Here is a 13,610-nt window from a genome sequence, read left to right on the forward strand (position 1 = left end):
TTCATAGTAAAAGCCAATATTCATTTCTAATATTTTCAATATTGCCCCGAAATATTATTGATTAAAACAACAAGAGATAGTGTAAAGCGATATCTCAATGATCATCATTGGTTTTTACTAGTGGTGTCAAACATGCCGTGTCGGGCCGGCACGACATGTCCAACACCAGGTCCGTTACGGGCTTGGACCGGGCCTGAGAAGAAAAACTTAGGCCCGGTCTAGGCTCGCGGCCCTAGTCCATAAGGGCCAAGGCCGGACCTGGGCCCAGGCCCTTGTATTTTTTTTAAAATTTTATTAAAAAAAATATTTCATATGCCCCCAAAAGATGTGATTTTATTGAATTGACATAATAAGAATAAGTACACATAAATGACTGTCTCGTTAAAAATCTTGCCAAGTAAAACCCGTGGGAAGATCGGGACAAAACCTTAGCGAAGGAAAAAAGAGTGCAGTAGCTAGAAATAGACGAATAGTAAATTACAAACCTAAGTGCTTATAGAAGATTATATTATTTCTAAGTTAGAAAAATATTCTTGCATGGAATCATATGTGTATTGTTGTTTTGGTCTTCTGGCATCTTCCCAGTCTTTAACGTACATTAGCACCTCCAAGATATCTGGATGCATTCTGTTTCTCTTCTCATCAAGAATTCGGTTGTTTGTGCTAAAAGCTTGCTCCGATGCTACTGTTGATACTGGAGTTGTTAGAATGTCACGAGCTATTACGGACAGTGTTGGAAAACAATCGGTCTTGCTCTTCCACCACTGTAAGATGTCTAGTTCGTCGTCATCGATTACAAAATTTACTTCAAAATATTTTACTAGTTCGGTAGACGCTTATGTTGAGGACAATCCTGCCGTTTTCCCTTTCTTCTTCAAGAAACTCCACGACAATTCTTTAGGCCTTGAACTGCTAGTTGATGACGAAGTTTCCTGTTCTTTTGGACCTGTGCTGTATTTTGCTTCATACAAACTAAAAACCTTTTCTAACATTTTCTTAGCGTCAGTAATAGTTAGTTGCATATATATTTTTAAATTTTCTGCGGTAGCAGTCATCAATGATTCACTCCCATCTACTCCGCCCCTAGGATCTAAAATGGTAGCTAATGCATATAACACAGGACAACCTGACCAATAACTTTTAAATTTATTTTCCATTAACTTAACTATATTTCCAAGAAGTTATGTATCCCTATAATAAGAAAATATATCTGAAATATTAAATAGTTGATGTAAAGCTAAATGTGCAGTAGGATAATAAACTCCAGAAAGTAATTCAGTAGCATTGTAAAAAACTTCTAGAAATTTAAAAAAATACTCACCAATCTGCCAATCAGTGTCGAAAATTAAAAGTTAATCATTCTTACTGTTTACGTATGTCGTGATAAGCTGCGTATACAGGAGTGCTGCTTTCAACATTAAATATGTTGAATTCCACCTATGTGTCACGTCAGTTGGAAATTTTCTTGGGCGCATCTGACTGTTCCTGCAATATTGTTTGAATTCTTGGAGCCAAGCTCCAAAACTAGATATGAATGATAATGATTCTCTAATATTTGTTAGATTAGATGAGATATGTTCAATTCCTGCCTGAACTACTAAATTAATTATGTGATATGCACACCATTGATGAAAAATTCTCCCCCTAATGCTGGTTTCAAACTACGTTTAAACATGTTAATTGCAGTTGTGTTAGCTGACGCATTATCAAAAGTAATAGTTAAAACTTTATCTTCTATCCCATAAAACCCAAAAATTTCCATTTTTGTACCAAAAATAGATGATGCGTTATGAGGATATGGACATAAACAAAAACCAATTATTTTTTTCTGTAAAACCCAATCGTCACCAATGTAGTGCATTGTGACACATAAATATCCAGTTTTATTGCACCCCTCCCATAGATCAGAAGTGCAAGAGACAGTAGCATTAAAAGTCCTAAAATTATCAACAAGAGATTGTATCATTGTATAAACACTTTCATGCAATTAGAACAAGTTGTGTTTCTTCTTATCCGTTTAAATTGTGGGCAAAAGGCCGTCTGGATGAATTCTTCGAACGGCGCATCATCTGCAAAAGAAAGAGACAATTCGGCACTAGCTAGAAATTTAGCTAGTGTCTCACGAGTACGTTGTGCATTGTATGTAAAATTTTGTAACCCCTGTGATGCGAGTGCTAGTGTTTGTTGGCGGGAGTCCACACTCCCACCTTGGTGCAACGGTAGACATACTTTTCAATGTCTATCCAGATGACCAGTACCCCCACCATTTTTATTAGAAAAGTGTTTTTTACAATAGTTACATACCGCACGAATTTTCATTTCACCTGTTTTTAGATTTGGTCAGGGCTCCTCGGTGAAATGCTGCCATGCCGGAGAAGTTCGCGGTCTTTTTCTCCTACTACGTTCTCCAGCTTCCTCGTTGTGCACTGAAGCATTATCCACTGGAGCATTTTCTGGTTCAGTGGGGGTGGGATTGGGAGGCATCATTTCATCCTCAAAAAATGCCTCATCACCAAGCTCAGGAAGAGCAGTGAAATCATGGAAGTTTGGTGCGGCAATTTTCTGGAAATTGATTGAACTTGAACTTTGTAAATGAAAGAGCAAGAAAATGAGTGAATGCGAGAAAAAAGCCTAGAATCAAAATCAAAGAGATAAGTTGAGAGATAGAATGAGAGTGAGATGAGAAGTTGAGAGTGAATTGTTGTGTGGAATTTAGGGTGGAATTAAGCGGTATTTATAGAGGATTTTTAAGCCATTTTTAGATTCTTACCGTTGGGCTCTTTACGGGCCCAATGGGCGCCCATGACGGGCCTAACGGGAGGCCCGTCACGTGCCAAATGGGAGGCCCGTCACGGGCCGCCCGTTAGGCCTGGGAAGGGCCCAAACGGTAGCATTTAGAATGGGATGTTTCACAGGCCGTTTCGCGAGCTTAGGCCGGGCCGAACAAGGGCTGAATCCGGGCTTGGGCCGGGCTGTGCCGCGGGCTTCCACGGGCTAGGGCCGGGCTTGGGCCGCGAGCTGAGAAGCCAAAGCCCAGCCCTAGCCCATTACACGTGTAGGGTCGGCACGGCCCATAATAATAGCGAACCGGGCCGTGCCGAATCCGGCACTATTACGGGCTGGACCGGGCCGTCTATGGACGGCCCGTCCCATTTGACACAAATCTTTATAAAGTCCTATCAGTTTGGTAAACTTTTTTATTTTGAACTAAGTTTAATTATATTTATAATTTAAAATAATGCACCGACGTATCTCCTGAAAATTAATTCCCAACAGGATCTAGTCCATTTGGAACCTATATGCATTTTTTTTTCATAGTAAAAGCCAATATTCATTCCCAAAATTTTCAATATTGCCCCGAAATATTAGTGATTAAAACAACAAGAGACAGTGTTAAGCATAATCTCAATGATCATCACCGGTTTTAACGCTACAAAAATGGTCTAGTGGTTGTGTGAACGCAAAATTGTTTATATTGAGTGAGAGAAACTTTTTTTTTTTTTTTGCTCTAGATTGATGACCCTAGTTGCTCTATAACAATTAATTCGCTATATAATTAAATAAATAAATATTAAAAAACATTGTTACTTTTAAAATAATGATCTATGTCTTTGAGTTGTGGTCGGCTTCACTTTAGATGTACTGTCCAATTTTCATGTCTCATTGATTTACGGAGTTTCCGAAGGGAAGTTACCTGTCTGGCTATCTATACCAATGATTTACTATGACTCTCTCTGCCTTTATTTGGTGTTTGAATTGCTCAAATCCCATTATATATAACCAATCTTTATACTATTTTTAAGGTATACAGGCCTAATTTGTAGTTTTGTTAACAGGACTAGATTTATAATTTCCACTTGGGAACATAATATCCGTATAAAATCCAATATTGCGCCAAAACATTATTGCTTAAACAACATAGAAATGAGTGCTAAAGTAGATTTGGGATCCGGGATGTCATGTGCATAGATTCTCGAGAGAAGCGATAAATCTAATAAATAAAAAATGCATTTCTTGAGAGGAGCAAGGGTGCTTTTAACCATATTTATCAAATATTATATCAACTACTAATTCACAGTAAAATAAAATTAAAAAAATAAAAAATATGTTTTCTATGTTTAAAATGATGATCTATGCAATTTACGCTTAAAATAATTATCTATGCAATGTCTTCTAGTTCTGGTCGGCTCAATTCAAATGGGGCCAAATATTTGCGTCTCTTTTTATCTTCCACGAAATTTCCGTCTTCTTTTACAAGAAAGAAATTTAAGCGCACTAAGAAATGGGGGTTAGTTCCCTTAAAATAATAATTAAAAAAGATGGGAGTTATCTGATAGACGATCTCATGATCTATCTACTAAAAAAAATTTAATGGTGTAGTAATTAATTATAACGATCTTAGGTTTATGGACACATTTTGAGTATTAACAGACTTAGGGGTTTAGTTTAATTGACACATATTGTTTATTAACAAATTTTAAGAATTAATCATAGCATTATTACTGAATGCACTAACGAGTTTAAATAAATTTCATGTGACAAAATATGGCTTACATATTTACAATATGAAGTAATGAATGCTTATTTATTAAAAAAAGGTATTATTGTTCGTTAAGACACTAAATTATATCCGAAGTATTGCCAAATATCTTTTTCTTTTCTTTTTTTTTTTTTCAAATGTCTTTCATATTTTTGAATTTCTCTGCTAATTTCTTTATACGACCTGTGATTGCAAAATAAACTTTTCTCTCTAAGAAATTTTCCCTTTTTTCTTGCTTTACAGAAAGCAATAATTTTTTAGTAGGTTAGGTACAAAACTCACTTAGTATCGCATTGTTTGTATTATAAGATTTCTATCGAGTTATGTTACTTTTGTGTATGTATATAATTAATATATTGATATGCTTTTTTTAATATAACACTTTGAGTGTCGTCAGTCGATGTAATTTTTAGGAAAATTTTTATGATGGGGCACGTTTCTTTTTGTTTTTTATTTTTTTCCTAAACTTCAACAATCTAATTTATAAATAGCATTACTTTTTTGGTTTGACGATGTTCCTTTTTTCAATGTAAACACTCATAAATTAGATCACAATTTAATCAAACGACTAATAATACTTACCCAATCATAAAATTTTCAATCTTGTAAGTACCCTAACATCAAATTTTCTATCTTATTAATTCATGTAGTCTCAATGAGTTTTTCCATCATCTGCATGTTTAAAGCTTTGAAAATGGCCATGTAAAATGCCTAGAACCCAGAAGTTCAGGAATTACTTCCTGTAAAAACTTCAAACTATTACATTTTGGTTACTTTCAACTACAGAAAAGACAAATCAACAAAAAAAAAAAAAAAAAACCACCCTTAGTTGTGGAGCTCCTGCAATTTTTTCCATCTTCTAAATCCTCCCCAAAGCCAAGCCCCAATTTGCTAGGTAAGATGAAGGTGCCCTTACAATTTCTGATATGTAACGTATGAGAAATGAATGAGAACTCAGGGGCTGAGTCGCCGTCAGCGCGGCTGGCATCGGCGATGGTTGGGTCACACAGGCGAGAGGGGTTGTGAGAGGGGGGGTCTGGTAATGGAGCAGTGTGATCTACGTTTTTTTTTTTTTTTTTTTTTTATTGTTTTTCCGCATATAAAGGAAGATTGAATGGACGGTTGGGATTTGACTTTTATTGATCAATGGCTGATATTAAAAAAGATAGTTTTCACATTTTCTAAATAAATTTAACAGAGTTTAGGTTCTGTGATTAGTTTCAATCAAATGGATGTGATTATAATATTAATAAAATACAAAAAGTGTCACAGTAATAAGCCTTTTTTTTTTAATTATATATTATTCGTCACTCTCAAACATTTCTAGCTCCGTCGCTCGACAAAAGATTGAATAGAGGTCTAGATTAAATAGGGCACATAGTCACATGATATGCCCAATTGCCCATTCGTTTTTAATCCAGATTTTAATTATATTCTGTTGAAAACGCGTGAGTGGAAATGAACTGGCCGGGGCAATATACTTGACGTGTTTTATTTGTCTTCTTCCTAGATCGCACAAGGCAGTCTCTCAACAAGTTTATTTTAAGGTCATCTTAGCGTGTCTGCAACTTCTTCTCAAGCTAATTTAGTCTTGCTTTTATAAGACTGTGCTTCTCAAAAGGCATCAAGTCGCTAAGAGAGCTTTCATTCTATTTGTTGATATGGATGATTATGGTGTTTCTCCTTCTTCTCTTTCCTCTATTTGTGAGAAATACGACGTCTTTCTGAGTTTTAGAGGTACAGACACGCGCCATAACTTCATAAGTCATCTTTTTGCTGCATTGACACGAAAGCAGTTCAAGACTTTTATCGATGAGGAAAGCCTTGAGAAAGGAGACGACATTAATACCGCACTTCCTGAAGCAATTCAGAAGTCAAAGATTGCGATAATCATTTTCTCAAAAGATTACGCTTCTTCAACCTGGTGTTTGCGTGAGCTCGAAAGTATACTCGAATGTCGCCGAGAAAATAAACAGATGGTAATAGCTATTTTTTACGAAGTAGATTCATCTGATATACGGAAACAAAAAGGAAGTTATGAGAAGTCATTCATAGAGCATGAATATCGTTTCAAGGACAACATAAAAATGGTTGATAAATGGAGAGCTGCTTTAACAGAATCTGCTGATCTATGTGGATGGGATTCACGAGTCACAAGGTATTTGTTTTTTCACTCATGTTTCTACGGACAGTATTTACATAAACGTAATGAAGGAATACATGCACACAAACTTTTTTCTAGAAGCGTCTGAATCTCTTTGTTAAATTGTTGCAGAACAATATCCGAGTAACATCTATCATTTTGCTAGCAATTGAAACTATTATTCGGTATACATTTTTTTTTTTTTTTTTTTGCTATAATTAAACATGTTAAAATACTTCACCTTTTAAGATTAATATGACTGTTAATTAGTTTGACACATTTTGTTAATTGCCAGTCACTTGTTCAAAGTTAAATTGCAAGCGTAAACGTAATAAAAATTTATAGAGAGCGAGCCTAATAAAGAAGACACCCATTGACCGAAATATTTCACTAGAACACTTCGAGTTTTTAGAAAAATTAGAAAGACACCGCTTCCGTTCATTATAAAGTCTGTCAAAAAGTGTCCTTTTTTATCATTAAATCATTTAAATAACGAAATAAAATACCCCTCTATAGGTCAGATTACATTTAAGTAGTGTATAGTGTTTTTTCTTCCAGTAGTGTATGGGCTTTTTATGAATATATATTTGTGTGTATATATAGATATATATTTATATTTTGAATGACGAGAGAGGATGGGTTTTTAGATGAATATATGTGTATATATAGATATATATTTATATTTTGAATGACGAGAGAGGGTGGGTTTTTAGATGAATATATGTGTATATATATATATATATATATATTTTTGAATGATGAGAGAGGATAACTGATATCAGATATTAACAAAAATGAGTTTTAAGTGTTCATTTCATGCTCACGACCACAACTTGCACTCTAATGGTGAAAAGGAAAACAAGGACATTCTCTCAAGAACATCATAAGGTAAGGTTATCAAAGTTTTGTTGATTAGTAAGCAATACTCAGAATCTAACTTGGATTAACCAAAAGGTTTAAATGTATTTTATAAAAAATAATTTTTAAAGCATAAAAATATAAAGTTATAAAATAAAACTTGTTTTACAAAACTCTCTGCGTGGGAATAAATTGTTTATATTTGTAGATATGAAGTTCACTGCATAATGCTTCAAAAAATAAAATAAAATCATTTCATGATTGTTTGCTCACGCTAGAATGGAGCAGATGAGAGTATATCATTGAAACGACTAAAAGGGAAATATAATCATATAAAATATTAACACTTTTCTAACATGGCTAGTACAAACATGTACACATAAAGAAACGAACATTAAATTATAGGAAACCAAATTTTGGGATGTTACATGATCACCACTTTAAATGAAAGCAGAAAATTAAACTAGTTACTACTAATTTGTACTACATGCATCAATTTATACAATCTAGTAGTTATTACTAAGGATCTTGTTCTGCATCAATTTATACAATCTACTAATTTCTACATGAATGAATTGTCCTGGTACTTGTTCAATATTATTACGTATATAGAGATACCAAAATAAAAGGTAAGTAATTTTATAATCTAAGTTAGACCGATGTAATTAAGATTAAATACTATTTTTTTTTAGAATTAGAACTCGGATAACTCTATTACATATATTTTTTACATACATTTTAAAAGCTAATTCCTATAGTAACTGTTAACTTTCTTTCTTATATACAGGCCTGACACTAAGTTAATTGAAGAAGTTGTTGAAGACGTGTTGAAAAAATTGCAAAGTACTGTCTTGTCAAGTGCTGATGGTTTGAAGGGCATGATTGGAATGGAAAAACGCTGTGAACAACTTGAATCGCTAATAAGTATTGGGTCAGCAAATACTCGCATAATAAGCTTGTTTGGAATGGGTGGCATAGGCAAAACAACCCTTGCCAATGCAGTATATGGTCGAATCTTTTCTCACTTTGAAAGTTGTTGCTTTCTCAAAAATGTTAGGGAAGAATCCGAGGAAGTACGTGATGGATTAGAGAAATTACGAAAGAAGCTCTTCGCTAAGTTGTTGGGGGAAAAAACAGTTGATTTGGAAATGCCTGCTTCGCTAGAAATCGTCAAAAGGAGGCTCAAGCGTACGAGGGTTCTTATTGTTTTGGATGATGTAAGCGAATCAAAGCAATTAGAGCATTTAGTCCGTGACGGTGACCTTTTTAAGTCTGGTAGTAGGATTCTCCTAACGACAAGAGATCAAAAGGTCCTTAGGACGATTAGAGGTAGCAATGAGGTCGAAATATCCGAGTACGTGGTTGAGCAGTTGAATGATAGTGAAGCTCTTGAGCTTTTTAATTTTACAGCTTTTGTTGAAGGAAAGCCTCCCACACCAGAATACGCAGAACTATCAAAGCAGGCAGTGTCTTATGCTGGATCCATTCCGCTAGCTATTAAAGTTGTGGGTTCTGAGCTTCGTTCGCTTCGTGAACCCAACATAGAAAAATGGAAAATGACCTTGAAGAAATTGAAAATGTCCCCTCATTCAAATATTCGCAAGGTGTTAACAATAAGTTATGAGGGACTGGAGAAAGATGAGAAAAATATCTTTCTTGATATCGCATGTTTCTTCAAAGGGGAGCGTAGAGATTTTGTAGAAAACATTCTGAATGCGTGCAATTTTTCTGCGAGTACAGGGATAGATAATCTCATTGATAAGTCTCTCATAACAATCGATCCTCAAGGTAACGAGCTTCAAATGCATGACTTGGTGCAAGATATAGGTCAGGACATTGTTTGCCAAGAATCTGAAAAACCAGGAAAACGCAGCAGATTATGGATCGCTGAAGAAATTATAGATGTCCTGGAGAATAACGTAGTAAGTGTCGATATTTTCAAATATAGATCATTTTAGAATTGTGTCAACTTTCTATTGAGAAAAAGGCAACAAAAATATGATGTTTGATAGTTAGTTTAAATGTATGTTTCATTGATATGTAACACCTTGTTAGTATTTATTTTATGATGATCATTAAGTTCTTTCTATCTATTTGTGGTAATTTTTTCCATGTCTTCTGTATGTTGATATATACTATTTACTTTTTTTCTTTTTTGATAGGGGACTGCAAATGTTCAAGGACTATTCCTGGATTTTTTAAAGATTGATAAAGTCATACACTTGGAGCCTACAATTTTTGAAAAGATGTGTAATTTGAGATTGCTCAAAATCAATGATCATTCCTCTTTTCCCAAGAAACGAAGAATGTACCTTCAACAAGGTCTACAGTGTCTTCCCAATTCGCTGCGATATCTTGAGTGGAATGCTTATCCTTTGGAATCTTTACCACCAAACTTTAAGCCGAAAAATCTTGTTGAACTGAAGATGGTTCATAGTGAACTTAAGCAACTTTGGGATGGAGGCCAGGTATATACCTTCAATTTGTTTTATTGAACCAAATTTATAAAGTAAAAGTCTCGTTATTCTTGTCGTTTCTTTATGTTACAGGTCCTTAAGAAGTTAAGAGGCATTGATCTAAGCTTTTCTCGTAACTTGACTCGAATTCCAGATGTTTCTGCTTCTCCAGACCTTGAGAGGATAAATCTTCAGTATTGTGAATTTTTGCGTGAAATTCCTTATTCACGGATTCAGCAAAATCTTAACAACCTTATTGATGTCACGTTGAGATGCTCTGACAGGCTTCAAAAAGTTCCAGATAGAATATTAGACGCGGCATCTCTGAGAACTCTTTCTCTTAGCCGTCTTAACCTTCTTCCAACAGTGATTACATCTAGGAGCCTGGAGACTTTAGATATATGTTCAATTTTCAATCAGGAGACTTCATCAGTTGATAACTGCAAACAACTTTCAAATCTAAGTGTTTTGAATAATCTGAACTCGTTGAGATGCCTTATCTTTCGATTCTGCTCAAATCTCGAGAAGCTTCCAGAGCTTCCAAGTAATATTGAGCAATTGTATATTGAGCAGATATCAATAAAAGAACTGGACTTCCAATCAATCGAGGATCTTAAACTTGAGGAGCTTAGCATATTTGATTGCAGAAGTCTTGAAAGTTTACCACCTCGCATTTTTGAGTTGAGGTTTCTTCATTCTCTCAATCTCACTGGGTGCACAAAGTTGAAGAACCTTCCAGATATCTCCAAACCAATGGAAAGCTTAACGGATCTTTGCATAGACAAAACGGCGATTGAAAAGCTTCCCTCGTCATTTGGAAATCTAATTGGGCTTCGCACACTAAGAGCGGATTTTTGTAAATATCTTGAGTTTGACCCAGAAATCATCTTTAACATGCCTAAGCTTGCGGATCTCAGCCTTTCTAACTGTCCACAACTTACAAGTTTTACTTTCCACGGGGTAGATTTGGAAAACATTAATGTTGGGCGCTCTAATATAGAGAGAATCCCTGAAAGCATCAAAGACGCTTCTAAGCTGAGAAGGCTTGACTTGAATAATTGCCGTGATCTTCGTTCTGTACCGGCTCTTCCGTTGAGTCTAGAATCTCTTGATGCAAGTGGATGCACATTGTTGGAGGAGGTGTCAATATCAGAAGGAGCACTCACACAAGAGCTTGAGAATAATTATCCTATTACAAAGAATACTTCAATATTCTATAATTGCTCGAAATTGGGTCAAAAGGCACTAGACAACATTATAACTGAATTCCAGCGTAGAGTTCTGCGCATGGCTACCCGATTTGCATCCCTAGGACATCAGGTATGCCTTATTTCTATTATAGTTAGAAACAGAAAAACAACTAATTATTTATGCAATTGAAATAAATGACACTTCTTTTTTCTATGTTACAGGAAAAAAATCTTAAAGTTTGTTCGTGTTGTCCTGGAAATGAAATTCCAGAGTGGTTCGATCATCAAGAGGAGGGATGTCGGATTGAGATCAATATTCTTCCCCATAACTTCTTGGGTTTTGTGCTGTGTGCTGTTGGGTACGCTTGGGAGTATTCTATGCGGACGGATTTAGTTTGTGAATTAAATCTTAAAACTAACCAGAGGGTTGACCAACGTTATAGTGCTCGAGTGCCAATGGAATCATTCTCGGATCATTTGTACATGTGGTTTGAACCTCATCACTATAGTGACTACAATTACACCGACGAAGTAAGTGTGTCATTTGCATTTTCATTCATTGAATTCAATAACAATGCAGAGCGTGAAATTGCGTTTCCAAAGTCTCAAGTGAAAAAGTGCGGGATCCACGTTCTAGAGAGCAAAGATTTAAAGAAATACAATTTAACTCCTTCTGAGGCAAAAGTAAGTTGGAGCTAAGTTTGATGGTCTACCTAACTTTTAATTAATTAGAACGAAAAACGATAATATTAGTGAAGATTACAATTGCTTTCTTATCTGTGCCTCGATTTTTTTTTTCCCTTTTTATAGGAGAAGGCAAGAAACAAATCAGCTGCAACCATCGATGAGCCTAAATCAACAGGCCCGACGGAGACGGATGAATTTACAACCCTCGATGAGCCTGGATCATCAAGCCCGACCGAGACTGAGCAATTTACAATCCTCAACGAGCCTAAATCATCAAGCCCGACCGAGACAGATTAATTTACAACCCTTGACAAGCCTGAATCATCAAGTCCGGCCGAGACAGATGAATTTACTGTTAGGCCACCTATCACGTTGGTCTATTCTAGGAAAAAGGGCCGAAGGGGAAATATGCAGGAACCGGGGAAGGAAAGTGGAAATATGGGAAAGGGGTGCTGAGGTGTCAAGTTGGTTACGAGTTTGTTAGCAAGGGAGTCTTTAGCCGGTGGAGTGGCCTAGGAATTGGTGTCTATTGATTGGAAGTTTTCTGGAGCAGACCGTGGGAGGAAGGAGAACCCCGAATTCTCCATTGTTTCTTTTCTTACCTTTTCTTACTTGTTTGTGTAAGGAATTCCTCTACTGTGAAAGTTGAATGTGAGATAAATAAAAGGAGCTTGATGTAATGACTGAGAAAATTTCAGACCTTAAATAATACAATTCATGTATTTTAAGCCAAGGATTTTCTTAGAAAATATTATGTTATATTGTGAATGGAGGATTTATGGAATTAATATATGTATTCCTAAATTCTATAGCAAATTTCATGTTAAGTTCATGTTTCGATCAAGTAAATTCGATCGATAAATTCTCGCCGTATTTTAAGGCGGAATAATTTTCAGTACAAGTATAGTTTGAGAATCTTAATTTCAAGAATCTCTAAGCACAGCACGATGTTAGCGGCGTATAAAAAAAAAACGCACTGGCATTTTAAAAGAAGAAAAAAAATCCTTAATTGCTAGACAGTTAGGTTAAAGTCACAAGATAAATACCTATAGTAGATGGATACAATATGAGCTCGGGAGTTGACACTGTCAGAAACGTCATTCTTGGGATAGAATACAGAAAATTAAAATTTAGAATTTGTTCAGTCTAAAATTAATTTCAAGACTTGAAACAGTTTGAAATATTACGCGAGTAAGAATATAAAACAATATTGAATTATTCAGAAATTGATATTGGACTGTAAGGAGTAGATTAACTTACGTGAGCTAAACTAATTACCTCTAATCAGTATAAATTTAATCTGTTTAGAGGAAATAATTGAGGATAAGATCAGGCACGTAATCTTGCCTTAATCAGATACTTTATATAGTGAAATTTTTAGGGTTCTTGCACTTTCTTTCTCTTATTCTCGCTCATTCTCTCTCTCCTCTCACGTTCTCTCTCACACAAACCATCAATGGCCAAATACTCAAGTTAAGATTCCGACCTCCATTTTTGACACCGCCGGTGTCAATAGAAAGATCTCGACGAGCTGAGTTCAACGACATGCGGCACGACCTCCAACCCCGCCGGAATCAGCCGCAATCGCCGGCGGAAGTTCCGAAATTCCCATTTCTTCCCGTCGTGATATCTCCGCCATCCGACCTCCGATTGAGATGATTTCAGTCCCTATGGACTCAGTACACCGAGACGAAGAAAACCCATCCATTTTCACAGCTCGATTCTGGCTGGAGCAC

The 13,610-nt window shown here is 35.7% G+C and overlaps 2 protein-coding genes across 2 annotated transcripts; both read left to right on the forward strand.

The window, feature by feature from the left end:
• The first annotated feature begins 6,201 nt into the window (after nucleotides 1-6,201).
• Nucleotides 6,202-11,581, forward strand: LOC112090449 (disease resistance-like protein DSC1). The gene is made up of 5 exons (XM_024161779.1): nucleotides 6,202-6,698; nucleotides 8,329-9,463; nucleotides 9,704-10,009; nucleotides 10,091-11,317; nucleotides 11,459-11,581. Exons 1-5 carry the CDS (start codon nucleotides 6,202-6,204, stop codon nucleotides 11,579-11,581), a joined length of 3,288 nt encoding a protein of 1,095 aa, XP_024017547.1.
• Nucleotides 11,582-11,651: 70 nt separating this feature from the next.
• LOC112090458 lies at nucleotides 11,652-12,433 on the forward strand. Its single transcript, XM_024161801.1, has 2 exons — nucleotides 11,652-11,871; nucleotides 11,998-12,433. Exons 1-2 carry the CDS (start codon nucleotides 11,671-11,673, stop codon nucleotides 12,169-12,171), a joined length of 375 nt encoding a protein of 124 aa, XP_024017569.1. The 5' UTR covers nucleotides 11,652-11,670; the 3' UTR covers nucleotides 12,172-12,433.
• The last annotated feature ends 1,177 nt before the right edge of the window (nucleotides 12,434-13,610 follow it).

This window comes from Morus notabilis, unplaced genomic scaffold (assembly GCF_000414095.1).
Source record: "Morus notabilis unplaced genomic scaffold, ASM41409v2 Scaffold841, whole genome shotgun sequence".
In the NCBI taxonomy this organism is placed as follows: Eukaryota; Viridiplantae; Streptophyta; class Magnoliopsida; order Rosales; family Moraceae; genus Morus; species Morus notabilis.

What these genes read in the sequence shown, in the direction of transcription:
- LOC112090458 (XM_024161801.1), top strand. Translation starts at nt 11,671, where the DNA reads ATGTGGTTTGAACCTCATCACTATAGTGACTACAATTACACCGACGAA. An exon ending in TAACTCCTTCTGAGGCAAAA is followed by an intron (nt 11,872 to 11,997) that starts GTAAGTTGGAGC and finishes CCCTTTTTATAG; the next exon opens with GAGAAGGCAAGAAACAAATC.
- LOC112090449 (XM_024161779.1), top strand. Translation starts at nt 6,202, where the DNA reads ATGGATGATTATGGTGTTTCTCCTTCTTCTCTTTCCTCTATTTGTGAG. An exon ending in ATGTCCTGGAGAATAACGTA is followed by an intron (nt 9,464 to 9,703) that starts GTAAGTGTCGAT and finishes CTTTTTTGATAG; the next exon opens with GGGACTGCAAATGTTCAAGG. An exon ending in AACTTTGGGATGGAGGCCAG is followed by an intron (nt 10,010 to 10,090) that starts GTATATACCTTC and finishes TTTATGTTACAG; the next exon opens with GTCCTTAAGAAGTTAAGAGG.